This window comes from Balaenoptera borealis, assembly GCF_965194805.1.
Source record: "Balaenoptera borealis genome assembly, chromosome: X".
NCBI lineage: Eukaryota > Metazoa > Chordata > Mammalia > Artiodactyla > Balaenopteridae > Balaenoptera > Balaenoptera borealis.
The window spans coordinates 27,846,494-27,874,169 of NC_138881.1; the positions used below are offsets into that span (position 1 = coordinate 27,846,494).

Genomic DNA, 27,676 nt, shown 5'->3' on the forward strand with positions numbered 1-27,676 from the left:
CATCACAGCCTCATCTAGCCCACCAGGCAGCCAACCCAAAATTACCTCCCAAGGAGGGATTTGCAAAACACCAAGCCTCAAAATGTTCCGGCTAAGACAAGCTATACTTCACTGCTCTCATCTGGACTCTCTCCCCACCACCCTCACTGGGTTTTTTCATCACACCACCTTCCTTACATAATAGCTGCTCTTCTACTCTAAACATCTACAGGCAGGCGCAGGGTCTTTTTTATCTTAGCACCATCACTACCAGCACAGAACCTTCCAAAGAGCAGATGCTCAATTAAAGATGGGAATAAATGAGGCACTGAGTGAGGAATGTAATTTATTACTATTTAATTTTGTCGGCATTCTTGAATAAGCTAAGGACATCTAGGTGTATACCTTCGAATTTTACAAAGAGAAAGACAAAGGTGAATAAGACAAACCAAAATTTGACTAAACTTTACTTTGTTTTCATCCATTTTAAAACCACAGCATTCTTTCACATTGCCAACAAAATTCCTATTCCAAAGCCATATTATCTCATTCCAGAACCCCAAAAAGATGCAAGGATTTTTCAAATCGTACTACACAGTACCAAAACTCTTACTCTTAAACCCGATAAACAACAACAAATCTGTGATCCATGTCATTTGTAAACTTGGATTCTGAATCTAAATAAACATTCTAGTGAAAGAAACAACATTTGAAAGATACTAGTGTAAAACAGGGACACAAAGAAGAGATATATTATGATCTTTCCAGCCCCAGCTTAGCCTCTCACTACTTAAAGGGTTGGCAGCGTTGGTCAAACACAAAGTGAAGAAGCTGCCTCAGACCTCACTGAGGGTGGGAGGAACTGCTAGACATGACCTTGGAACGCGCACTGGCCTTGACACGAGTAGGAGCCCTGGCTGCAGCTCTGGCTCGGGCTCTCTCTTCCTCATCTCTCAAAGCCTCTTCATAATGGAGTGGAAAGGCACTGGGGACGGTACCGTTGACCTTGGCCACAAACTCCAGGACTTTCATCTTGCTGGTTTCAGCCCAGGCTCTCCGGCCCCACAGGAACTCATAGCGTGGGGGATCGCTGTTGCGCACCTGACGATACACCAGGTACTTTTCCTGCACCAAACATTTTGTGATAAGCTTCCTGGAGTCCCCAAAGATTAAGTGCCACCTTCCATCATAAATACCCCAAACATTCAGGAATTCCCAGATCTCCTCCTCAGAGGCGCGGTTGCCATTAAAGAAGATCGCACCCAGGAGAGGCATCAGGAGCCCCTTCTTCGGAAACCGCCCGCCACTGCTGCGACTCCCCTGATCGGTGAGATCTAGCTTGCTGACAAGGGTATAGGAATCACCACTCGGCTTGACTTCCTTCAAGTCAAGACCAAAGGCCAGCTCCAGGCATTCAGCAGCTCTCCTGAGGATTTCAGGGAACTTCCCCTTGTACCTTTTGTTCACAAGCTTCAGCATGTCTGCCTTTATAATGGGCTCTTTCATTTGATACCTCTCCAGCAGGAATTCTACCAACATTCCCACCTTCTTCGTTAGAGGATCTCTGCGAGAGCTCTCATCGGAAGCTGAGGCCTGGGAGGAATTTTTCCTGGCCTTAACCTGGCCCTTGGCACGTACATCAGATCCTGGGCATGAAACCCCTGCAGCACGAGAGCTAGTGGCTGGGGCTCCCTGAGGCTCCTGGCGAGTGCCAGCACCAGGGGAGCTCGGGGCAGTACCCTGAGAAACAGAAGCGGGGGAGGGGGGCGACTCTTCTATCTCTGCTGCAGGGGCCTGGGCACCCCCGAGATTCTGGGTCTCCCTCCGGGCCTGGCGGCGCTTCTCACGGGCACGGAGCTTACTCTTCTGCCCCCGAGGCATGACTATGCGCAGGGACAGCAAGCGGGGGAGTGGGCAGGAGAGCAGGTGATGCTGGAACCTGGAGGAGGGAAGGTGAGAGGGCGTGAGCACCCTCAGCAGGGAGGCACCAGCCTGGCCTGAAGAAGGCCGCTCTGCACGTTCCCTTGAGGGCACTGCTCTAGGAGCCACTAGGCTCTTGTTCTTGGTCAGCCTGTCCCCTGAGAACCCAGTGTAAGAAGTGAGAGTGAGTGAGCCTCAGGCTACAGCCTGCCAGCCCTGCCTGTGGCTGACGGCGGTGACCACAGATCCTGGGAGGGTAGGCCCTCTCTGGGTTCCACGGGTCCCTTTCGTTCACAAACAGGATTGTCACATCGACTCTTGGTAGGGCCGGGACCTCTTTCCTGTGCTGCTCTAAAGGTGCCACCTCAAAGCTCCCTGGGACCCACGAGAAGGAACTGAGTCATGGACACTGTCGGGGTGGACAGCGCTGACAGTTCTGTGGGGCCTGCTCTGTCCTGAACTCGCTGGTCCTCAACCATTCAGCGTCCTCATCTTGTCGATACCGAGGGTCTGGGATCCGCCCCCCCTCCCCCTTCTGCCCCTGGTGTGGCACCTTCAGACGAAGGATCTCATCTCCCTGAGAAATGATACAGAGAGATGAGGCGCCTCCGCCTGACAACCATGCTCTGGGCCTTCAAGGGCTGAGCAGAGGACTGGGCAAGACTCTTTCCTATTCCTTTGATTCGGTGGAAGGGGGGTGTGCTACCTTCAGTCGTCACTCACAGCCCCCACCGTGTCTCCTGGGAGGATCTGGGGGCTCCTTTCTCTCTTGACTTGAGGACATTTCCTCACAGTAAGGCCCACAGCTCCCTGAGCCCGAACGGTGGAAGTGAGGATGGCCTTACCCGGCCACAGTGCCCCTAGTCTCCAGAGGCTGAAAGCTGCAGCAGGCAGGCTGAGGCCCTACAACGTGTGGTCCTCGCTCACGGTCCCCATTTTTCGCTCAGGGGAGGGTCTCAGGTTCCTCCCTCTGCTGACCCATCAGACCAAGATGCTTACTTCCCTGGGAGTTCTGAGTGGGGAACTGATGGGCACTTCTGCCTGACATGTGTGCCCGGGGGCGCCGAGGAACGACAATGGAGAGGGACTCTGCGGGGCCCCCGCTGGCATGGGGTGCAGGTCCCCACGGTCCTCAGCATCTTCTGCGTGAGTCCTGGCAAATCCTGGAAATCCTCCCTCCGCTGACCTGAGTTCGCTTGCATCGCATTAAGATTCTCACCCTCCTGAGATCCCCAAGATGAAAGAAAGGGTGAGCCACTTCCAGTCACCCCCGTCCATGACCTCCCTGGCTTGCTAGCAGGGGCTGGACTCCGCGGGACCCCACTGTTCCCGCATCGTTGGCCTCTTTAGCCCTCACTCAGACGGGACCTAGGCTCCTCCCTCAGCCCACCTGAGTCTTCTGGCCTCAGATCAAGGCCCACGTCTGCCTGAGTCCCTGGGGCTGGAAGTGAGGGGTGACACATCAGGCTACCTCTACCTGGGGTTTCCCAGGGCTGAGGGGGGTGGCAGTTTGTGGGCCCCCACTGCTTTGGGTGGGTGTTCATCTACGTCATCCCTCACTGTCCTCACCCCGACTCATAGCAGGACTTGGACATCCTGTGTGTCTTGACTTGAAGTCTATCCCCTCATACTAAGGCCCCCAACTCCCCGAGACCCACTAGAAAGAAAATTTTCTTGTCTCCCTAGCTACAACTGTGTGTGGACTTCCAATGCTGACAGTCAGGAAGAGATTCTGTTGCCCTCACTACTGTGGTGTAGCTGGTCCCCTCAATTCTCAGGGTCCTCTCCTTGGTTCCTGGCATTACCTGGAAAGCCTCCGGCTGCTGACCTGAGCCCATACTCCCATCAACGAGGTGCCTCACCTCCCTGCCACGGGCCGGGGACGAGTGAGTGATGTTCATCAGCTCACCATGCCTCAGTCTCCCTCCCAGGTCTGAGAGTAGGGATGAGATTCTATGTGGTTCACTTCCTTCTGGGTGGGGTTCCCTCATCTCCACTCGGTGTTACCACCTTGACTCTTGTTAGGAACCAGGCTTCTTCCCTATGTTGAATGAGGCCTCTCTCATTAGACCCAAACCCTGATGTCCCTGAGACCACCCTTGGAGGAACCGAGAGGGCAATTCAGCCTGAGAGCTCTAAACCTGGCTTCCCAGGGCGAAGGCAGAGGCGGCACTTTGTGTGGTCTCCTCTGTTCTGGGGGAGTTGGTTGTCTCAGTCCTCACATAGAATTTGTGCCTTGACATCTATCGTGGCCTGGGACTCCTCTTGTTCTGCTGAACCGGGCAGCCAGCCCTTAAACCAAGGCCCTCATCTCCCTCAGAGCCCACCGGCAGAAGTTAGGGGGCACCTGAGCCTGCCAGCTCCGCCCGGGGCCTCCCGGGGCTGAGGGCAGAGGGAGGCGGCATTAGATGCAGCTCTCTCCACTGGGTATGGAGCAGTCTCCATTTCCTCACTCAGGATCTTCGCCTTGACCCTGCACCCTGCCTGAGACTTTGCCCTCTGCTGACGTGAGCCCATGACCGTCAGAAAAGGTCCTCATCTTCCTGGGACCTGAGCTTACAGTCAGAGTGAGCCTCGTTCTGCCAAAGCTGATCTGGGGCTCGGCTATGCCTGGTAACAGCAAGGGTGGGACTCTCCGACCCCGCTGTTCTGGAGTTGGTGGCTCCCTCAGTCCTCATTCAGGACTTGGGCGTCCAGTCCGGCTAGGGTTTGGGATTCCTCCCTCCACTGACCCGGATCTGCATGCCTCAGACCGAAGCTCCCACCAGAGGAGTCGGGGCCTCCACATCCCGGCTACCTTATCTGGGGACTCCCAGATCTGAGAGCAGGGCTGCTGATTTGTGCAGTTCCCTGCTTTGAGGAGAGGTCTGCTTACTAGCACTCATGGTCCTACCGCTGCTTCTTTTAGGGCCAAGTCTCCTCCCTAAGCTTAACGGGGTTGCCTTATCTATCCATCCATCCACCCGCCTACCTGTTTACATTTCACACCCATTACGCATTTATTTTGTAACTGGTGGTTTGTACCTCTTAGTTGCCCTCACCTAATTTCTCTCCTCCCCCCAACCACCTGTTTGTTCTCTGTATCTATAACTGTTTCTGTTCTGTTGTTCGTTCATTTGTTTTGTTTTCCAGCTTCCACATGTAAGCGAAATCATACAGCATTTGTTTTTCTCGGTCTGACTTACTGCACTTGGCGTACATCACACCCTCTAGGTCCATGCCCCCGCCCTTCCTTTTTGGCCGCACCGCACCGTGTGGCAGGTGGGATCTTAGTTCCCCCACCAGGGATCGAAGGCGCGCCCCCTGCAGTGGAAGCGAGGAGTCTTAACCCCTGGACCGCCAGGGAAGTCCTGCCCCCTTTATAGAAAGGCCTTTCTCGACGCGAACGTCCCCTAGCCCCCAACCCCACTTCCCACCCCAGGCAGAAGTGAGGGGTTCTCGCAGCCTGAGTTACTCTAGGGCATCGCACGAGCGAAGGCGGGCGGGGGCTCCGCGCAGTCACGTCTTTCGGAAGGAGGGACCCTCATTAGCTCTGAAGGTCCCACCTTCTCACCTGCTGGGGACAAGACTACACCCTGTGCCTAAGAAGCGGCCCCCTCTAGACAAAGGCCCTCCACTCCCTGAGGCCCTCCAGACGGCGACTCCAACAGGACTCCTCGGGCATAGACGTCAGATCAGGGGCCCACGCTGCTGATGGCAGGCAGGGGCGCGAGGCGGGTGGGTCCCCTTTGTTACGGGGGGAGGGGGTCGGGAAGGTCCCTTCAGGCTACATTCGGGGCCTCACCTTGGCTCCGGACGAGTCCTGAAAACCGACGCTCGGCCGAACAAACGCCGCGGCTGCCGCTCGGGCTCCTCGCTTCCGAAGCGGAAGTCGGGGGGAGCCGCATCCGGCCCTGCGTGGGGTCTCCGAGGGCTGACGGCAGGGGCGGGACTCGGCGGGGCCGCCCACTGTTCGGGGCTCAGCGCTCCCTGCGTCCTGCCGGTGCCGTCTATCGGCGCCTGGGAGCCCTCTCTCTATGGTCCCCAGTCCTCCAGCCTCCAAACAAAGCCCTCACCTCCCCGAGGCCCTAGTGGCGGGAAGTCAGGGCGCTGAAATTCATAGAGCAAGCCAGTAGGTTGGAAACTCAGACGTTACAGTCTTGAGTCCAAGGTCTGTATAGCAGGGCAGGCATACTGGAAACTCCGGCAGGGTTTCTGTGTTGCAGTCTGTTCTTTTTTTTTTTTTTTTTTTTTTTGGCTGCACCGGGTCTTCGCTGTGGCATGCGGGATCTTTAGTTGCGGCATGGGAACTCTTAGTTGCAGCATGCATGTGGGATCTAGTGCCCTGACCAGGGATCGAAGCGGGGCCCCCTGCATTGGGAGCACGGAGTCTTAGCCACTGGATCACCAGGGAAGTCCCTGTCTTGCAGTCTTGAGGCTGAATTCCTTCAGGAAACCTCAGTCCTTGTTCTTGGGGCCCTCAACTGATTGCATGAGGCCCAGTCACACTGTGGGTGGTAATCTGCTTTACTCAAAGCCTACAGAGTTAACTATTAGTCGCATCTAAAAAATACCTTCACAGTGGACATCTAGACTGATAACTGACTAAACAACTGTGCAGCAGAGCCTAGCTAAGATGGCATACAAAATTAAGAGGTGGGAATGATAGGGAGGAATCTAGACTTGGAAACGTGATGCTGCCACTAACTGGGACAAAGAATACAGGAAGAGGAGGAATGAGGTTTGGAGAAAAATCACGTGTTTATATTTTTTCACACTGAGTTTGAGATATCCTTGAATCAGTCACAGTTGGGTTTATGTTTAAAGCTTTGTGGGTAGGTCAGGGCTTGGGATAATAGATCTAGAAGTTAGCAGCAGACAGTTTGCAGTTAGAACTGGAGGAGTGGATGAGGTTACCTGGGGATAGTTGTGGGGAGAAAAAAAAATAGTGGACCGGATATGGTAACTTGGGGAGCACCAGTTCCCCAAGGGGTGATGGAAAAGAAGTCCACTGAGGAGACAGAGAAAAAAACAGATTGAGAGGTAGAAGAACCAGGACAGGGCAGTGTCTTAAGAACTGTAGCAGACAGTGCTATGCTCACCAAATCCAATTCTATATTCCTTCTTCTTAGGCACATGGAAAGCTCCGTTTTTCAGACCGCTTGAGGCTAACCGAGGATTTATGACTGGTTTCAGCCAATGAAATGGGAGAAGAAGTGATGGGTTTGGCCGAATCAGAGAAGAGCCCTTTAGAGACTCTCTGTCCACTCTCCCCTGCCTTGATGAATAGGTGAGCCCCAGAGAAAACCCCCAAATGCCCCTCCCTCCCCCATACCCATTGAACATGTAGTGTTGTTGAGAAATAAACCTTTGCTGTGGTAAAACACTGAGATTTCAGGATTAATTTGTCACTCTAACATAACCTAGCTCATCTTGACTAATACAGAAGCCAAGGCAGTAGAATATTTTGCAAAGGAGAGAACAGTCACAACAGTTTCATATGCATCAGTGTTCCAGAAAAGAGGCCCTTCCATGGATTCCCAAATGTGGAATAATTAAGCCAATAAGTCCAAACAATTTAGGGGGTTTCTCAATCATAACAGTCTGACAGGGAACCTGCATTGTCTTTTGGCTTTAGCTAACAAATGTGCTCATCAGATCAATAAAATGGAGAGTCAACTTGAATTGGAAATTGACATCACAACACGTATACACATTACAGTGTACTAGTCTTGTAGTTTGGCTTGAAATCTTGAGGTGATGATACAAATTCTGATTGAATTATCTTTGCCTTAGTTCTCCATTTATGTTTTGCAAAAAGAGTGGTCTTAACATTTCCCCTTAGTACAAGAGACCCCAATTTTTAAGCAACTTTACCCTATATATTTAGTTATGAAGTCGATTGTTTAGCGTTCTGGGTGCCCTTCGCCAAGTGGAAAGAAACGCTAAAGGATGATTAGCTTCCCAGGCCACATCCCACCACCTACAGTGCAGCCAGACTAGAAATACATATTATTCCAGGACATAATTATGACTTATGTTATTGATTCCAATCAATGAGAAGCAAACGAAATGTCATTTTACATAAGGCACAACAATAGAGTCAAGCAGGAAGCTGTGCCAGATACATATGCATTATACTTGAAAAAGGAGAATACCAAATTCCAAAAGTACATTGATGTAAAATAAAGGAGGTCCAACTGGCCTAAACGCACACATCTAATCATAGATTCCAAATATCTGTATAAATAAAAATGAAATTTCTTATGAGACTAGTAATTATGACATAAAATGTTCCAGCTAGAAAAAATTAAGCTAAAAAATCACTTAAAAACTATAAAATATACATGAAAACAATGCTTTGATTCTGCAGCATTTCCAATGTATTCCAGTCCTTCTTCCACATATTACTCTCAAATGAGATCATCACACTCTCTTTTCTCCTCAGATTTATAGAAATTACATTAAGAGGTATCCTTGGATACCAAACAATCCTTAAATCTCACTTAGTCCGAGATGTGGTCAAAGCTGACCACATCCTCAGTTCTTCACGGCTTAGCTATATACTAATGATAAAAAATAAAATCTCGGGGCTTCCCTGGTGGCACAGTGGTTGAGAATCTGCCTGCCAATGCAGGGGACACGGGTTCGAGCCCTGGTCTGGCAGGATCCCACATGCCGCGGAGCGGCTGGGCCCCTGAGCCACAATTGCTGAGCCTGCGCGTCTGGAGACCGTGCTCCGCAACAAGAGAGGCCGTGATAGTGAGAGGCCCGCGCACCGCGATGAAGAGTGGCCCTCGCTTGCCGCAACTGGAGAAAGCCCTGGCACAGAAACTAAGACCCAACACAGCCATAAACAAGTAAATAAATAAATAAAAGCTCTATGTAACATATGTCAATTATTTTTAAATAAATAAATAAATAAATAAAATAAAATCTCTCTCTTTTGAATTACCTCATTTATCCTATACAAATGGGGAATGAAGTATTAAGGCTAACACATTTTTCTGATAACCATGGCTTGGATTTAAACATTGATACTTTTTATTGACCTAATTAATATTAAGGGAAATCGTCCTATAGTGCTTTAGGGACTACAGGTGTGACAGATCCCCTCTCAGAAGGTTATTATTTCTACATTTTAGTTTTTAAGTGTTAAGGTTATCTATAGGGCCCATTTTCTTCCTGTATTAAATGTCAATTAATTCTTCAGTGAAAACTCGGCAAAATGCTCTGATAATAAAATAATAGTTAACACATATATAATGCCTATGAATTCGTGGGCGCTGTGCTGAATGCCCTACACTTAATTCTCAAAATAATCTTACAGTTAGGTATTATTATCATCACAATTTTACAGATAAGAAAAGAGGCACAAAGAGGTTACGGCATTTACCCAAGATTACACAACTAGTAAATGGTAGCGCTGGGATTGGAAGACCAGGTGTCTGCTTCCAGAATCTCATGCTCTTACGTACTACATATTGCCTTTCTAGATGGTGTGAGATAAACATGCTCCAGAACTATGTTGAAACTCAGGAACTATCAGGAATTTATCCTCTGATATAAAATTTCTCTGTATCAATCCACCATCTTGAGAGAGAATAGTCTATCGGTAATCTTTTTCTTTTCATTTTGTAGGAGAAACAGTCATGCGTCATTTCACTCTTCTTTTGTCAATTATTTGCTTATTTTTCCCATTTTGAGAGCTTCCCTAACGTCTGTAATTAGAATTTCCCATGCCTTTTGAAGTTTATTTTTCTTAACCTTAAAAATATTTTTAGGAATAGTATGTGCTCCCTGTGGAAGACAAAGAACATAAAAAATTAAAATATGAACTGCTAGCCCTTCATGTACTTACTAGTCAACTTCCACTGCCTAATGAAGAGCCACAAAACTTAGCATCCTAACACAACAACTGTTTGTTCTCACAGATCTACAGGTTGGCTGAGGGGGCTCCACTTCACGCTGTAGCTTAGGACCAGAGGGCTGGCCGGGACTTTTTCTAATGGTGATGACAGTTTTAAAAAGTGAGGTGGGTCTTATAAGTGCTGTCACAGAAAGATCTTGCATTCACTTCCATTAAGTTACAAGAGCGAGTCACAGAACAATAATATGTACACTGTTGCCCCTGTGTGTTAAAAACTCAACGTATTTTTGTAGCGCATCTATGTACAAAGAAGCCTCAAATCAGCTTTAGAATGACCCACACCAGACAGTTAATTGTGGTTACTTTTGAAAAGGGGGCTGAATTTTGGAGCAATGTTGTAAGGGGGGAGATTGTGATTTATGTGTGTAAGAAGTTTTTATAAGAAGAATATCTATGCTGTGATCAGCTCTGGCATTAAAATATTTAAATGAGCCTAACAGTAGAAATAGTAGTTGTGTATCTCTCGGATGAAGTAACTGCTAACTGAGGCAACAGAGAAAACCTGATATCTGAATGACTTAACACAACAAAAGTTTGTTTCTTGTGCACATAAAACCTGAGGAAGGTTGGCAGAGGCTCACTGCTAACAGATGACTCCGAGATCCAGGCTGTTTACATCACGTGGCTCGACACGGGCTCTCTCTGTTTGCTGCTGAATGGAAGAGAAAGCCCAGAGGTGCCATACTGACTCCCTCGTGCCTTGGTCTGGAGGTGACCCTTCCTAATTACAAGTGGACTGGGAATATAGTCTCCCCAGGAACCCAAGGAGAGCAAGACAGCATGTGGATGAGGTCTGCAGTCTCCCATAAACTGGTATATAGTATGTGCTCAATAAAGAGCAACTATTGCAATTGGTTATGACAACAACCCTCTTAGTTTCTTGGAGGAGTTTCTGAGAAGGCCAAATTTACCTTGAAATTCACCAATATTTTTCTTGTGCATACTATGTAAGAGATGTTTTCAAATACAGGATTACATCTAATTTCCAAAAGTACCCTGTAAATCTCAGCAGAGAGGGCTTTCAACAGTACCTTTCTGCATTGCCAATTGCAGTAACCTGTGTAATCTCAGTAGGCCGGGAATTTTCTCCTAACTTTTGGTTGCATGGTCAAAATCACAGCCACCCACCACCTGACTGAACACACCTGAACACACAAACAGGTGCCATTAAGCATACTGAAAAAACAGCATCTTCCCTGGGACAGATACAGACTAGAATTACTGGGAGGATGGCGAACTATTTTTCCTTTTTATTCAAAGCTAGCACGTCTGCCAAAGAACCACCTTCCACCTCCGGGAAGGACTCCAAGATGGGTTTTTAGGAATTCAGCCTCAGTACATGTTTGTTGACACAGTGACTTCCTTGGTCCCTCCTCCTTTACCACTTAGGAAGAAGGCTTTGGTTTCTGACCACTTAATTAAGTTCACGCATCAGTGTATGGATTCAATGGCCAGACTCAAAGAAGACGTTGCATTAAAATCCTACTGCAAATATCACGTTGCTTCAAAAAAGGCCTCCCTAGACTTGGGGTTATAAGCCAAGGCCCTGTAGCGTCCATACGCAATCAGAGTCTAGTCACCAGCAGGTTTGAAAACACTGAGAATGTGGTGGAGGCACCCGGTGGGGATGAGGAGGTGTCTAAACGTCACTGTCTGAAGTGAACAGTTACATGGAAAGGGCAGCTGCTGTCACAGGGGTCCACGGTGAGGAACGGGATCTGCAGGGAGTCGGGATGCTCCGAGTCCGGGGAGGGCAGGGGATGTGGGCTGTCTGCTCCTCTGGGAGCTGAGTGCAGCCTCCAGAGGAAGACGCAGAGAAGAGCTGGCCAGCAGGTCAGCTTCCAGTCTGGACACGAGGGCACACTGACTGGGGAAGACCCAGGGGAAGGGCGCCGTAACGCGGGAAAGTGCAGGGACCGGACACACGTGCCGGGACCGGGGCAGTCAGCTCTCAGGGAACCCTGGGGCGAGGGGCAGGAGGATCCTAGGTAAACGAAGCCCACAGACAATCCCCAAGTTGTGTCTGATTCTCATTTTCACCTTCCTTCTTTAGTCCTGCTTTTAGTATTTTGGCTACAAGCTCCTCTTTCTTATTGCCTGAGAGACATCATGGAGCAGTGAGAAGAGAAATGAATTAAGAGACAGAAGGGCTGCCTCAGGCTGGGAGGAGTGGAACAGTATGGGCTCTGGAGGAATTCAGACCAGGCTGTACTCCCGGTTCTGTCACTTTACCAGTCTGGAGAATACTGCAAGTTCTTTGTCTGCCAAGTGGGTTCTTGATAAGCCTCATCTTATAGAACTGTCGGAACATGTGTGATATATGTAAAGCACCTGGCACAGTGGCTGGCAATGTTTGGGTCTTTCATGCATGGCACTTATTATGATGCTTATTTTCATACCAGAAGAAACTACCCTCATCTCTAGGAATTTGTCATTTTATCCAGGAGATGTCAGAGACTATGCGGTCCTCTAGGACAAAGAAAGCTGAATTAACCAAAGTGCTCCTTAGCAAGTAACCCTGAGTAAATGTTCCCTACCAGAGAATATGGTTGTTTCATTTGTGGAGGCAGGGATTTCACCAGCATGCAAATCAAACCTTACAGAACTTGTGTCAAGGACCAATAATTCCCCTGCCGCCCAAAATACCCCCCGATTTTCACGTATTTCATCACCACCAAACTCTTTCCCCATTTAGGAGTTCTGCCAGATGACACTCAAGACAAACAAATATCGTATATTAACGCATGTATGTGGAATCTAGATAAATGGTACAGTTGAACCTATTTGCAGGGCAGGAACAGAGACGCAGACAGAGAGGACGGACGTGTGGACACGGGGGAAGCGGGGTGGGATGAATTGGGAGATTAGGATTGACCTATATACACTACCACGTGTCAAATAGATAGCTAGTGGGAACCTGCTGCACAGCACAGGGAGCTCAGCTTGGTGCTCTGTGACCACCTAGATGGGTGGGATGGGGGGCGGGGAGGGAGGTCCAAGAGGGAGGGGATTTATGTATACATATAGCTTTGGAAAATATTACGTTCTTTCTTTAGCTAGCTTGTTTAACCATTTGTTTGAGGGTCAGAACTGTGTTTTATGTAGTCACTTAACTGATATGACCGTTTGAGATCTACCCCAGACTGCCACCAACCCCTTAAAACCCTGCCCTGTGTCTCACTCTGTAAGCTAAACAGTCCTGTCCTACATACATCTTAAAAGCAGCAAGCTTCACTGTATAGCAGAAACTAATACAACATTGTAAAGCAACTATACTCTGATAAAAAAAAATAAATTTAAATAGAGTAGAAAAAAAAGTGACCGTTTACAATGGGAGACATTAAAAAGTTTGGTAACTAACTCTTCAATATGTCCCTGAGGACAGACCAAAGATTTAAGATCAGAAGAAGCTATTAAGAAAATCTTCCTGAGGTGTTAAACATTGCACATGGACTATCCAGAAAAAGGGGGGACATCTCCTTCCTGAATCAGAAGGGAATAGATTCTTGTTGAGGTGGAATGGTTTCAGTTCAGCTCTGCCATGGGAATAAACTGAAGGACTGCCCTACAATTGAATAGTTCTTTAAACTGTATTTTATAAATTCTATAACTATCCGTAAGTATGGCATCTAAAAATAAGGCTGAGAGCTTGAGGGCTCTTGGTTGTGAAAAACTACTGAAAGTATCACTGACAAGGCCCAACTTTTTTCATTTTCAAAAAGCTAACGGTAACCTTTTTTTTTAATCCAGTGGATGACGACTTCAGTAAAGACAATTTTGTCAAGAGATGTTTATGGAGACCGGCAGTATACTGAATGATTCCCCTGAGAGAACTCTGTTTACTGCTCCCTTTACAGTGGGTCAAGAGACTCTGATTTCCAGCACAGAACTATTTTATAGGCATCTTTCTAAACCGATCTAAAGGCAGACAAGCGGGTCCTAATGTTAAAAGAACTACTCTGAGTTAAGTGAAGGGATTACAGTTGGACAAGTGCTCATAACTGCAATCACTGCTCACACGGATCATACTCATAATATTCCTAGTGCCACGTCATAAATGTTTTCTCATCTCATCCTACTGGTAGAACTTTCTTATTGGCACCAGGCTTTTCGTTATCCTTTAGGATTCACGCTCCACACACGGACTAGCATGGCTCTAAATTGGATTAAACCTTAGAGCACCAGAGGTCAAGTAAGATCTTCCTAAACCATTAGCTATTCTTAATCACTTGAGTTCCTATGTCAAAACACATACTTTGGCATTTGGAGAGTGATCAACTCTTAAGAAAATTAATCTTTTCTAAAGTCTGTACTTAACTTTCCTGACCCTGATATATTTGTATATATAGGAACGCATGGCCACTTGCAAATGCTAATGCCTCAGCCAGGGAAATGAATTGACAAAAAACTGGAGAAAAGGCCCTGAAAATGAAAGTCTATGATTGTATACTACATCTTTAACTGCACTACCTGTATCAGTTTATACCCCACATTCCTCATACAGTGGTAAACTAAGCCTTGTCCGATGCACTGTATGCCTAAAAAGGAAAAGAGAGCCAAGGCTGAAAAAGAGCAAGGGGTTTAGAGGTAATCCAAAGGCCACTATCCTCAGGCTGACAGAGCAAGTGACTAGTAGTGGATTTGAGAACCCTCTGTTTGTGTGGTTTCTTTGGAAATCTGTAGTATAATTATTCTTTGAACTTATATGTATAAGATAAAACATCAGAACGTTGAGGAGAAAGATACAATGTTTGGGGGTTATTCCCATTGGGATTCTGTCTAGTTTTTGGCTTTGTAAGATCTGTTGGAATGAAAAGCTAACTTTGAAATCTTTCCTTTATGTGAGAGAAAAAGAAAGATAATAGGTGTTGGTACCCTAAGGTCAGTGGTGGTTTTCATAGTAGTCAGTCACAGATCCCTGCTTAATGGGTTTGAGTTATCCTTACACAGTGCATATTATGAACACAGACATCTGATTGGTTTGTACTGCCTCTCAACAGGGTCATGGCAGATGGAAAATCTAAAGTAAAAGTTCTTTTCTGGTCACCATTTGATGACCAGCGTGGATTAGGCAAAGATTGGGTGTAGCACTGAAGTGGCGGGTGTATATGTACATGAGCATAGATATGAGTTCGATGGTCCTACTGTCCTGGAGCACACAGTGGAATATGTGGTTTCTGGGAGTTGCTACCTTTCAATGCCACAAAAACACTGGGTTACAGCCCAGTGACTGAGTGGCTCAAGTTGGCTGAGTGGCTCAAGTGATCTAGAGACTCGTCCAACTGTGAGACAGAACTGATCATAGCACAGATGCACCCCAAACTGAGAGCCATGTCCTCTGCTCCATTTTGTTTTGTTAGTGTGGGCTAGCACAGGCTTGTCTCTAGGCGCTTGAGCGGAATGTACAACTTCTTGTCCTTACATGTAACAGGGAAGACAGCTATGATTCATGTTGAAATGTAAAAGGTACACACATACCTGTCTACATCCAAGCTTGGGGCAACACTTCTAGGTTTGAGCTCTCACATTTTTGTATGATAAATGAAAATTTCATAATTACCTACTACTAGTGTGATTTAGAAGCAGCTGGTAGGTCAATATGATACTCTCTTTATGTATTTTAGTACTGAGAAAAAAAGATAAATGCTAGATATACCACTGTTAAAGTTTCCCAGACTATTACAATTCAAACAATACACACACACACACACACACACACACACAAAGTAATAATGTGATACCATTGCTTGAGACTCAGCTAAGATAACACTGGTCTCTATTTGACTCACTTTTTAATTCTACCTAAGGATGAATGAGAATAATCATTGACCTATATCTACAACACGGTGCTATTTTTTTTTTCTAAATGAGTTCGCTAGTGGATCTTACAGCATAAATCTATTTCCCACGAATTAAATGCAAAAATCATGAATGCATATAACGCTTTTAGATTGAACCAAGGATTTTCATGAATACAGATCCTCTCTGTCCACATAGGAAACCGTATTGCTGAGCAGCGGGTTGGCAATGAGTAAATGCTGCTCAGCAGGTCAGACATGTACAGCTGGAGAAAGATCATGAAATTTAGCTAGTCTACTAGAGAAAACACAAATCTGGAAAGGAGATGATCCACACTGCAATTAAAAAAATTCTATGTAAGACTTAGAAATCTAGCACGGTACACATGCACACAAGAAACATAAATATCTACCAAGAGAGTTTAGTAGGCATTGCCTTTGAAGATTTTCTTTCTTTTTTTGGAAAACAAAACACAACAAAACACCTCCTGTTGCCCTGAATGCTAATGATGGAAGACTGTTGCTATGGTGATGCTAATTTCAACACTGTTGCCTGTGGACTTCACATGAACTCGCTGTTTTAACTTCTGCAAATGTCACTTACAAAATGAAAACCCATTAATGATTAGCGAGGGCACAATGTTCCACTTTAATTAGAATAATAAGGAATGCTGATGCACAAAGTACAGGTTTGTGAATTGCTACTGAGTCTACAGTGTCAAAATTAATTACTACCAATGAGGATGTGGTTCTTTTTTATTTTTTTAAAGGAAGCTTTACATAGAATAGTTGTATTTTGACTTAAAAGGAATTAAAAACTCTCCGTATTTTAATTTGAAGGTTAAAAAAACCCAAAAAGAACATCTCCCAATAGTACATATAAAAACTAACTGTAAAGAACAAAACAAATTACAAGCAAGGGTCAGATATTTCTAACTGAATAAGAACTGAAGAGAAACCAACTAATTGTTAGTTTCTTAAAAAGGCAGGGGGAATGATGGAGATAAGTTGTTTAAATACTTAAAAACTACATATCTGAGGAAAGAGCACTGCATATGACAAGTATTCTGATGCTGGATATATTCTGATTTATGTGCTCACACAAGGGAATAAAGAGAAGATCTAACACAACTGGAAATAGACAAGAGGGAAAAAAATAAGTTATTTTCTCTCTGATGGCAAAAGATTAACTGACCTTAAAACAAAGATTTTTTTTCCACCTGCACAAATTTCGAAGTAAAAGCTAAAGATGAATTGGGAGGGGTGTGTTCCATATTTAAATGTTTCTACATGGTTTGCAACAAAGGCTTCCTTGGACAATTTTATTTTTGATGATCTATATTGTCATTCTGCGTCATCCGCTAGTCAGTGAAATCATTTTGTGCCACTGACACAACCAATTAAATACTGGTGGTGTTTTTACCAGATGTATAAAAGGAGCAAAACACATTTTCAATATTAAACAAATCTTCCTATAGAAGTTCCAAACCTGTGGGTTTTGGAAAAACAAGATGAAGGGGAATGACACCAATACTCTATATATTCTCTAGAGTGATCCTCGAAAAAAAACCCCATCGTGTTCTGGGTCTTGAGTCAAGCAATATTATAGGGTCTGTATACAACTATCAAATTACCTGTGTTATTGAGGTGAACGTAGAATCTGCCATGGTCTTACTTGCCTGCCTGATACTAAGCCAAGAGTATTTCCCTTGGGAAGATAGCTGACATCTGTCTTCAAAAGGGTAAAGTAAGAACTTAGAGCACCATTGTATTTTAGTATAAAGTTGCATGGCTCAACAAAAGGTAGGATACAAAATTGTATAAACAATATCTTCTGTATTTTATTAGGAAATTAAAAAAAAAACTGGAAGAAGACATTACCAATATGTTCATAGCTGTTGTCTGGGTTGTGATGGGCGATTCAAAATTTTTTTCTTTATCCTTTTCTGTGTTTTCCACAGTAAGCACTTATTATGTTCGTTATAAGAGGGAAAACTTAGAAATATTAATTTTCCAAAATCTTGATCAGACTTCGAGTTTCAACTGAGAGATGTAGAGAGCTACAAAGAGGTAGCTCCCATACTGACAACAAGAAAAAAGTTGGATAGGTAAATTAATGACTTTTCATCAACCTATCAGAGAAATGAGGTCATAGGACAAACAAACCACCCTGAAATCTGAAGAGAGTCATCTTCAGTAAGACACAGGGCCTGAACATTTGGATACCTGGGGCAGAAGCCACCAGATGCTATATAAACTGGTAGGGAGATTAAATTCCTGGAGGCCATGTGAGAGTGTGAGAGTGTGAAGCTCCTGGGGCCATAGTCATAGCGGGGTTCCCGACTTTTTGCAGGTTTCTTCCTCTAGGAACTGAACCAGGCTCTCACAGGAAAAGGGCATGGGGAGAATCTGGAGAAAGCCCTCTACCCTGAGTGGTGCTGACTGGGGAAAGGTCACAGCAGCCAGCCACTGTGAACCTGCCCAAACTCTTCTCCCTTAAGGAAGGAAAGGCTTAATCAGCAGAGGGAAGGACATCACTTGAGGGCACTGGTGAAACATCATGACAGTTGAGGTAAGGGAATACCACCTACATCTAGACCCCTCTCATTTCACTTAGGTGAAAAGAGAAAAGAAAGGAAAATAAAGCCTTAATCTGCAGGGGAAAGGGCCTCAGAACCATAGACTGAGAGCGATGGTGGACACTCACTGCAGCCAGAGGAGGGGAATGGGAGGTTGAGGAAGTTCTTCCCCTGGAGGAGGCCACACCCCTAAGATCCAGGCCAACTGTGTATTAATCAGAACATTAGAGAATGCCCCTGCCCCACGCTCCATCACCACACTAACAAGCCTCCAGTAATAAAACAGGGTTACCAGAGGAATTTGAAGGCTCTGGTGCCCATAGTAACAACGTATCTCAACAATAACCATAGCAACACTTCAAACACAGTCCACCTCCCAACCAGATTAAGATAAATCACCACAATAAAAGTCTATTTACCTCAGTACCTACTACTCTATACAAGATATCTGGCTTTCACCCAAAAAAAAATACAAGGCATGACTTAAAAAAGAAAAATCACAGTCTAAAGAGACAAAGCAATCATCAGGACCAGGCTCAGATATATTTCAGATGCTGCAACTATCAGACAGGAGATTTAAAATAACCATTATCAATATGTTAAAAGCACTAATGGAAAAGGAAGACAGTATGCAAAATCAAATAGGTAATTTCAGCAGAGATGGGAACTGAAGAATGAATCACATGGAAATGCTAGAAATCAAAAACACAGTAACAAAAATAAAGAATGCCTTAAATGGACTCATCTGTAGATTTGACACAGTCAAGGAAAGAACCAGTGAACTTGAAGACAGGGTAATAGAAATTACATAAACTGAAAAGGAAAAAAGTGAAAAAAATTCTTCAGTTTTAATACAAATGTAATAGTTTTCCAGTATTACTTTGGTGTCTAGAAAACAGATATTTGTCAGATTAAATAACTGTGGTGCAATTATGCTGATCAAGTATAAAGAACTAAGAATTGAAGAGTTTATTCACAGAAGTAAGCTGTGCTAGGCAATCAAGTTGGTACAAAGTATTTAATGGGCTAGTGACATTCCACTTGCTTATAATGATGTATTTTTTAAATGTTTTAGATTAAGAGTTTTAGGAAATAAAAAAGGTCCAGAATACAAAGTAACAAGAATATTTTCTCCCACTGCCCAGAATTAGTAATGGTTAACACTTGGTCATTGCATAAAGCTTCTGTTTAAACAGAATAAAACACTGAAGATGAAACTCAGGTCCCCTTTGATGCCCCCTCCCTTACACTACAATTATTATGATAACTTTGATGTATATTTTTCCAGGCTTTTAAATTATTTTATTCTATTGTTTTTAAAAAATTTGTTTTTAATACTGCAACTGCCCTTCAAAAAGTAAACAGCTTTAAAAATTGTCCTTCCAAAATTTAGCATTAGAATCTCACTCACACCCATGGTTTCAGTTACCAGTTATATCCAAATGCAATCTAAATTAATAACTTCAACCAAGACCCACCTACTTCTCTTTTGAACTCTAGACACATATTACCTGTCTACCTGGCAGTGCTTCTTGGATGTAACAAATCACCTCAAACTCAAATGTCAACAGTCAAATTGCCACCCCAAATCTGGTCTTTGTTCAGCGTTCCCTATCTCACTATAAAGTATCATCAACTGTCCGTTGCCCAGAAATCTAGGTGTGACCCCTTGACATGTTTTTCTTCTTTGCAACCCCTGCCCATGTTATCTATCCTCGAGCCCTAAGGATTTTTACCTCCTAAATTTCTCTCAAATCTCTCTGCTTTTCAACATCTCCAACCCACCATTATCATGGTCCAAGTACCATCATCTCTCACCTGGATTTCATCAGTAAACTTCAAATATTTACATCCATGTGGTCCCCCATCCAACTGCATCAGCCAGAGAGCTTTTCAAGTTTTCTCTCCACCCCCTCCAACAATAGTCACACTGTCATTCTAATTCCTTATATTGGACCAGTTCCCTTCTGCTGAAGTGCCTTGACACATTAACTTCCCTCTTTTCAGTGTTAATACAGTAAGTCCCCTACATACAAACCTTCAAGTTGTGAACTTTCAAAGATGTGAACGTGCGTTCGCATGTCCAATCACATAAGTTAGTTCATGTGTCTGGCGTACATTGTCAAGTGCGTGCATCCTCTACAAGTGGTTGTGCTTTTGTGTACTTTACTGTAGGGTACTGTATAGAGCACAGTAGTAAAGTATCTTTATTTCAAGCCCAGGATGTCTGGAAGCAAGTGTAAAAGCAGCGGTGATGTAACTGGTACTGCTAAGAAGCACCAGCTCTTGTACTGTACTACTGTACTTTTCAAGATACTGTATGTAAGATTAAAAATGGTTTCTTTATTTTTCCTGTTTGTTTTTTATGTATTTGTGTGAAAAGTATTATAAACCTATTACAGTACAGTACTATATAGCCGATTGTGTTAGTTGGGTACCTAGTCTAACTTTGTTGGACTTACGAGCAAATTGAACTTACGAACGCGCTCTTGGAACAGAACTCGTTCGTATGTAGGGGACTTACTGTACTTATTCACACTTAGTATCTCAACTCCATTATCTTCTCTCTGGCTATACTTTGAAGATAGCATGGGTATTACTTACACAAAGCTATCCTCTACATCTACCACGTATACTATGGTAAATAAATATTTATTGAATGAATGAATGAATGAATCAGTCAAGAGCATATCTTTAAATAACTACCTGAGGTTTTTCTTAGGCAAGGAGAATCTAACCATTTCTTTTTTAAAAATTATTTATTTACTTATTTTTGGCTGTGTTGGGTCTTTGTTGCTGTGCTTGGGCTTTCTCTAGTTGCGGTGAATGGGGGCTACTATTCATTGTAGTGTGCAGGGCTTCTCATTGCAGTGGCTTCTCTTGTTGCAGAGCACAGGCTCTAGGCACGCAAGCTTCAGTAGTTGTGGCTCATGGGCTCTAGAGCGCACACTCAGTAGTTGTGGCTCCCGGGCTCTAGAGTGCAGGCTCAGTAGTTGTGCCGCACGGGCTTAGTTGCTCTGCGGCATGTGAAATCTTCCCGGACCAGAGCTCGAACCTGTGTCCCCTGCATCAGCAGGCGGATTCTTAACCACTGCACCACCAGGGAAGTCCCCAACCATTTCTTAAATGCATTAAACAACATTTTAACATTTGTGTCAAATTTTGAAAGCAGTAATAAATAGCAGTTTCTGTTTTTACAAATATAACTGAGGTTAAACAAAATATACTAAGTAAAAAATAACTTCATACTAAATTGGCTAATTATGGGTGAAATTGGCCACTTATGCTTCAACAATGATCAGAGACACCCTTATAAACTATGCCTCCTTAATGAATAATAACGCATTTTGTAGTTTTATGCTTTCATTTTAGCATTTCAGAACAGTTCACAAATACACCAATTAATCTGCAATAGTATTGTACTCTTATGTTACAGACCAATTCAAGGAAGTAATAGCACAACCGATTTCAAAAGCACAGGGAAAATTCTTGGATGCTTAAGACAACGCTCTCTACTTCTTGCACCTTGTTTATATATGTTTTTATAGTCTTATATAGATCTTTAATATAGAATTAAAATAAAAACAAAGATAAGTATTTTAGCTATTTTATTTGAATCTTTTGCAAATTTATTACTCCATTTATTTTGGGGGCAATTTTTAAAATTGTGGTAAAATATACATAACATGAAATTTATCATATTAACCATTTTAAGTGGACAATTCAGTAGCATTAAGTACTTTCACAATTTTGTACAACCATCACTGCTATCCATTTCTAGAACTTTTCATCATTCTATCATTCCAAACAGTAACCCTGTATCCATTAAACTATAACTCCCCTTTCCTCTTCACCCACTTCCTAAGCAGGCAACTACTAATCTATTTTCTATCTCAATGAATTTGACAATGGTATGTACCTTATATGAGTGGAATCATACAATATTTGTCCTTTTGTGTCTGGCTTATTTCACTTAACGTAATGTTTTCAAGGTTCATCCATGTTATAGGATGTATCAGAATCTCATGCCTTTATAAGGCTGAATAATATTCCATTGTATCTATTATCACATTTTTTTCTCTGGTCGTCTGTTGATGGACTTTTGGGTTGTTTCCCACCTTTGGGCTATTCTGAATGGTGCTGCTATGAACATTAGCATACAAGTATCTGTATGAGTTGCTGTTTTCAATTCTGTTGGGTATATACCTAGAAGTGCAATTGGTGGCTCACAGGGAAATTCTACGTTTAACTTTCTGTGGACCTACTAAACTGTTTTCCACAGTGCCTGCACCATTTTACATTCTGACCAGCAACTTCCAATTTCTCCACATCATCATGAGCACTTTTTGTTTTCCTTTTTTTTGTTTTTTGTTTTTTTTGACAATAGCCATCCTATTGAGTGCAAAGTGCTATCTCATTGTGGTTTTGATTTACATTTCTCTAATGACTAAATGTTGAACATCTTTTCATGGGCTTAATTCCTTTTTGAAGGTTGTTTCCATTCTACTAGAAGCATTAAACATTTCGAATAATCAGTTTTAAGTCTTGGAAAAAATTTGCCAATTTAAAATATGCTAGAATAGTTAATAGCAACTACCTGCCTCCCTGGATCATTTTAGGCCCCAAGTCCTATATGTTCCATGTCTATGTCCTCCACTAGGAGTTCCAGGAGAGCAGGGGCTATGCCTGTATTGCTCATTACCAGATTTCTGGTGTCTAATACAGTATCCGGCACAGTAGCCCCCAGTAAATATAGTTTGGTTAATCAATTTAGCAAATCTACTAATGAACACATCTGCATTGGGCAGAGCAGAAACAGGTTTAACATTGAGAAGTCCTAGGGTTTTCTCTCTCATCCCAATGTATGACATCCCATCCCATGACTCTAAGAACCATACATATGTTGATGACTCCAAAACTTATAGCCCTTGGCCTGACCTCTTCCTTGAGCTTCAGATTCATACTTTTCAGCTGCACGCTTAGGTATCCAATAGGTGCTTCAAACTTTACATGTTTAAACCCAGGCATTTCCAGGATTTCTATATAGAAGAGTGGCTATCTAGTTGACAAGCTTATTCTTTTCCTCAGATCATATGTTTGCCTGTTGTTGGTGGGGGTAAAGAGTGGCCGGTGGGCATTACTGAGACCAAAAGTTCTCCAAGTCTCCCCTTGGTGCTGCCAGTGGTGTCTAAGACAGATCTCTTGTTTTCCCTACCAAACTTGTTGATCTTCAGGTACCTGTTCCAGCCAAAAGCCCAGGAGACATCTGCATTGCCTTCGTTCCCTTACTCCTGACCTCCAGTGCATCAGCAAGAGCTGCTGATTGTTTCCAGTATATATCCCAACCACTTCTCAAGAGTTCCACTGCTACCATTTTCCAGATCTAATCTACCACCAGTGCTTTCCACACACCTAGCTGGTCTCTCTGTTTCCACTCTGGCCCTTCGTATTTCTTCACCCCTTTTCCACATGTTCCACCAAGTATATTTGCATAGCAGTCAATTATGTCCTGCCAATCTAGTCTGGTCTCAAACTATACTATAACAAGGCACCAGTGTAAAACATAACAAAAGCAAAACACCTCCATGAAACTTTACTTGGGACACTGAGAAAGATTAGTGTTTGTGTTTCAAAAGTTTTCCTCTTTGGGGTTGCAGAAAAGTGTATTCAGGGCTTAACTTCAAGAGCCTTCTTATTTACAAATCAGATATATTTTGCTAATTTGTAATAGAATTGAAAGTAAGGTTTGGCAGTAAGTGTACTTTACATTGTGAACATTGAAACAAGCAAACAAAGCGTGTTGTCTGCCAAAATGCTTTTCGTTTTTGTTGTTACTCATGGTTGTATGATTTGAACTATCGTAGAAAGACAGTCGGAGGAAGGCCCAGGCACTACGGCATTTAAAGGATTGTCTTTCTTTGTAAAGGATGCGTGAAACTTGGAAACTGGAAAAATAAATTTACTGCAGTGCTCAAAGTATCAAGAATTGCCCAATTAGGGTTTATTTTAAATTAGTTTTCAAATTTAAAGATAACGGGATTAAATTATACCTTTTTAGTTTATATTATACACTTAAGAGTGGCTTGTATATTTTCTGATTGGCTTATAAGCAGACGTGACACTACTGTGCTCAGGATCACTCCCCTTATTTCCCAGAATAATGAAGTTCAAAGTGCAGTGCAATTATGTAAGGGCATACGTGCTATTTCATAACATCTATAGAATTTATACCTTTAGACACTTGTGCCTAAATATAATCTCATATCGATTTATTACTACATCTCTGTCTTACTTTGGTGTTTTATATCCCAAATTAAATTTCCCACAGAGTTCCTCAGGTGTATTATTAATCTATACAAGAACAATAATCTACTCACTACAGCCACCGCTATTAATAATCTTTGTAATCATTTACCATGCCTCTATTTTTAGTTTGTAATACATATATTTAGGCAAGGAGAAGCAAAAAGGAATCCTCAACTGACAGAGTACTATGAATAAATTCAGTAGAAGTTGGTATAGTCGAGCATGAAACTCTGAATAAAGTTACCAATCTTCGAGAATTATATCCAGTAATCCTAAGTACACTTTTCTTCACTCTGCTGTTTATAAAACTTGGTGATAAAGGTTTTTGTTCACTACAGAACTAGACGTTATTTGGATAAAAATATTGCTGGTCTGGGATTCATGCTTCCCCAAGCAATATTGATTTGCTGGGGATTATTTTCCCCCACTTTTTATTCAGTGTTTGTAATTTCAAATATTTTGTTTATTTTTTCCCAGTGTTTTATTGAATTAATTCTATGTTTTTTGGGCCACAGCAACTATTGTAAAGGTATGGCTCGAATTGCCAGATGATATTATTCAGTATTCTTCTGCTTATCCCAGATCCTTCAGACACAGCCATTTTTATACATTCTATTAGACATCAGGATTTTTAGGTTTTAATTTTAAAGAAATGTTCCACAACTGAGCCTTCTGATACACCCTGAGCTATAGTTACAGTTACAGTCAGATAACTTCTCAGGAAAAATGACTTTGTAGTTTGAACATGTTTTCTCTACCCTTCTATATTAATTTTTTCCAGTTCACAACTCAAAACAAGATTAGTACGCTTTGAATCTACCAGCCGGTATAGAAAGATCAAACTTCTACCTCAACACTGCTTCCTTTCAGCTTATACATCTTCTCCTCAAGCAATGCATTCAAGGACTTGGAATATAATTGGCAATTTTGTTGATGATGAACGAAGCTGAGCAGAGTAAGGATGACTTTTGCTACTCTGCAGTGCTTACAGTAAAAAGAAATGGCTTGGCGGATGCATATATGAAATACAAGTTAGATAAACAACTCTAAGTTCCTTGACAATAAAGTCTATTTAAAAAGATATCATGCGATGACTTCCGCCCCTACCAAAACAACCACAAACAAAACAAAACTCTATCAACATTGACGTTTATGCAATTAATCTATTTTCTATGTGCTTGATAAATGACATCTAGTATTTATCAGCAAATGGCAAGGACTGGTTGAATATAATTGAATTCCATACTTGAGGTCTTTTCTTCCCCACTGGATGCCACTATGGCTCTGCCGTAATGTCTCTCTTAGATTCTACCACCTACCTCATCCCAACCTCTTTCAAAATCTTTTACTATTAAGACATAAGCTTACATGCACTCACCAAACAACCTTAGCTCCTGAGATAGCCTGTGTGTTTTGACAGAAATAGAATTCGAAGGCATTTTCCTAAGATATCCTCACAACAGTTTTGGCAAAGGAGCTGCTAAAGGAATACATTCACTTAAAAATGCTTTCTCTAAAACAGCAACTTTTGAAGATTTTCAGTTTATAGACAGTCCAACCAGGCATCCAACCCCATTAAGTATTTCTCTCTGCTCTCAACCAACTGAAACACAGAAAAATGAATGAACTGATGGTTGAAATTGTTTCCAAAATATAATGTAATCAACTGTAATTCCAGTTAGATTACATAGAATAAAAACATTATATGGAACACCTCTAATCTGTTATTATCTGTTCCTTTATAAGAATGCCTATTAGGATCAGAGCTAAGTTCTCAAGGATGTGTTTAATCCTCAGAATCAAACAAAACAAATTTTTTAAGTATTTATTCTCAATTTCTTATGTCTGAGATAATAAAGTGCTAAGAATGGTGCAAAGATGCATAATGCACACAGGTCATCAAGGAGTTTACAGCTTAATTGGGGAGACAAGTGATCTGAAAATTAACAAAAATATTTCAAGAGTTAAACAGCAAAGATGACTTAGGACTTCAAGGTTGTTACAGAGGTCCTTGTTATCTGAAAGAATGATTCTAAGGTAACTTTTTAAAAAATTAAATGTCATTTATATAATTTTCAATATAGAAATGTATAAGTGTTATATCCCTCACTAGTTTTGACCCTGACCTTTTCTTAGACCTGTGATTTCCTAGAACTGGGGACAACATGATAAGGGAAAACACATGGACCCATTCATTCTGCTTTTTCTTTCCTTTTTCTCACTGCAAAGAGAATTTTTAAATTAAAACAAATACACACTGTATAAGTATAAAGGGTTGAATTTAGAACTGGACTCACATAAATCATAGATTTTATCTTGTTCCGATCTTTACTAATGATACAAAGGATTATAGGGAAACACCAGGCACATAAAACATTCTTTGCCTGGAGGAACCTGAAATAATCAGATACACTATCCCCAAATATCCCTATTCTTTCACATTATGATATGTTCTGGTTTCTATTAACAGAAAAGTTTTCAAAACATTTATGCATAAACAGTGATATTGAAAGGAAGCCATTTTAGTCTCCAAAGGTTTCCATTTTATAATCTGTTAATGACAATAATAGGAAAATGCTCACGTGACTATGCCCTGTTTTCCATCCAGTCATAACTCATAAATCCATAAATTCCAGGTTTATTTACAATAAGTAAAGTAGCCAAACCAGGTATATCCTGCTAAAAACATTTTATAGATAGGGACTTTCAGGTATCTTTCTGCTAGTTAAATGCCATTAACAAGATTAACAAGAAGGTCTGGGAGGTCATTAGTGTGTTTGTAAGGTGGTCTTTTGAGTTGAGGTCATTCTTTCCCCTCAACCCCCAGGGAATGAATCACAGGCCTGCTGTTAATACACTTTTCTCCTCCACCTCCCTCTCTCCCTCTCCTTCCCCCTGCCCCCTTCTCTCTCTCTCTGTATGTGTGTGTTTACACACATACATATATATGTATGTACACACACACACATACAGGCACGTATGTAAAATGTTCACAAGTTTTCTTCAAATTTTAGCTATAAAGATACTTATACCTTGAACTTTTGCTATAGCTATGCTTGGCCCCTCCTGCTCCATCTAAGAAGCATTCATTCTTCTCTATTTGATGGTTTTTTTTGGCAGAAAAGTTTGTAGCACTGATATAAGTAAGAGTGAGGAAAAATAATCAATCTGGCCTTTTATTTGAT

At 42.7% G+C, this 27,676-nt stretch overlaps 1 protein-coding gene across 8 annotated transcripts in view; it reads right to left on the reverse strand.

Moving 5' to 3' along the window:
- DMD (dystrophin) overlaps window positions 1-27,676 on the reverse strand; it is a 2,485,149-nt gene that overhangs the window by 212,650 nt on the left and 2,244,823 nt on the right. The window contains exon 63 of one of the 8 annotated variants that reach the window (XM_082378026.1): window positions 97-1,918. The exons of the other annotated variants lie outside the window; for them this stretch is intronic. Within the exon in view, the coding sequence (XP_082234152.1) occupies window positions 823-1,918 (1,096 nt within the window). The 3' untranslated portion in view covers window positions 97-822. Of the gene's footprint in view, window positions 1-96; window positions 1,919-27,676 lie in introns of those variants that run through there. 8 annotated transcript variants of the gene reach the window in all.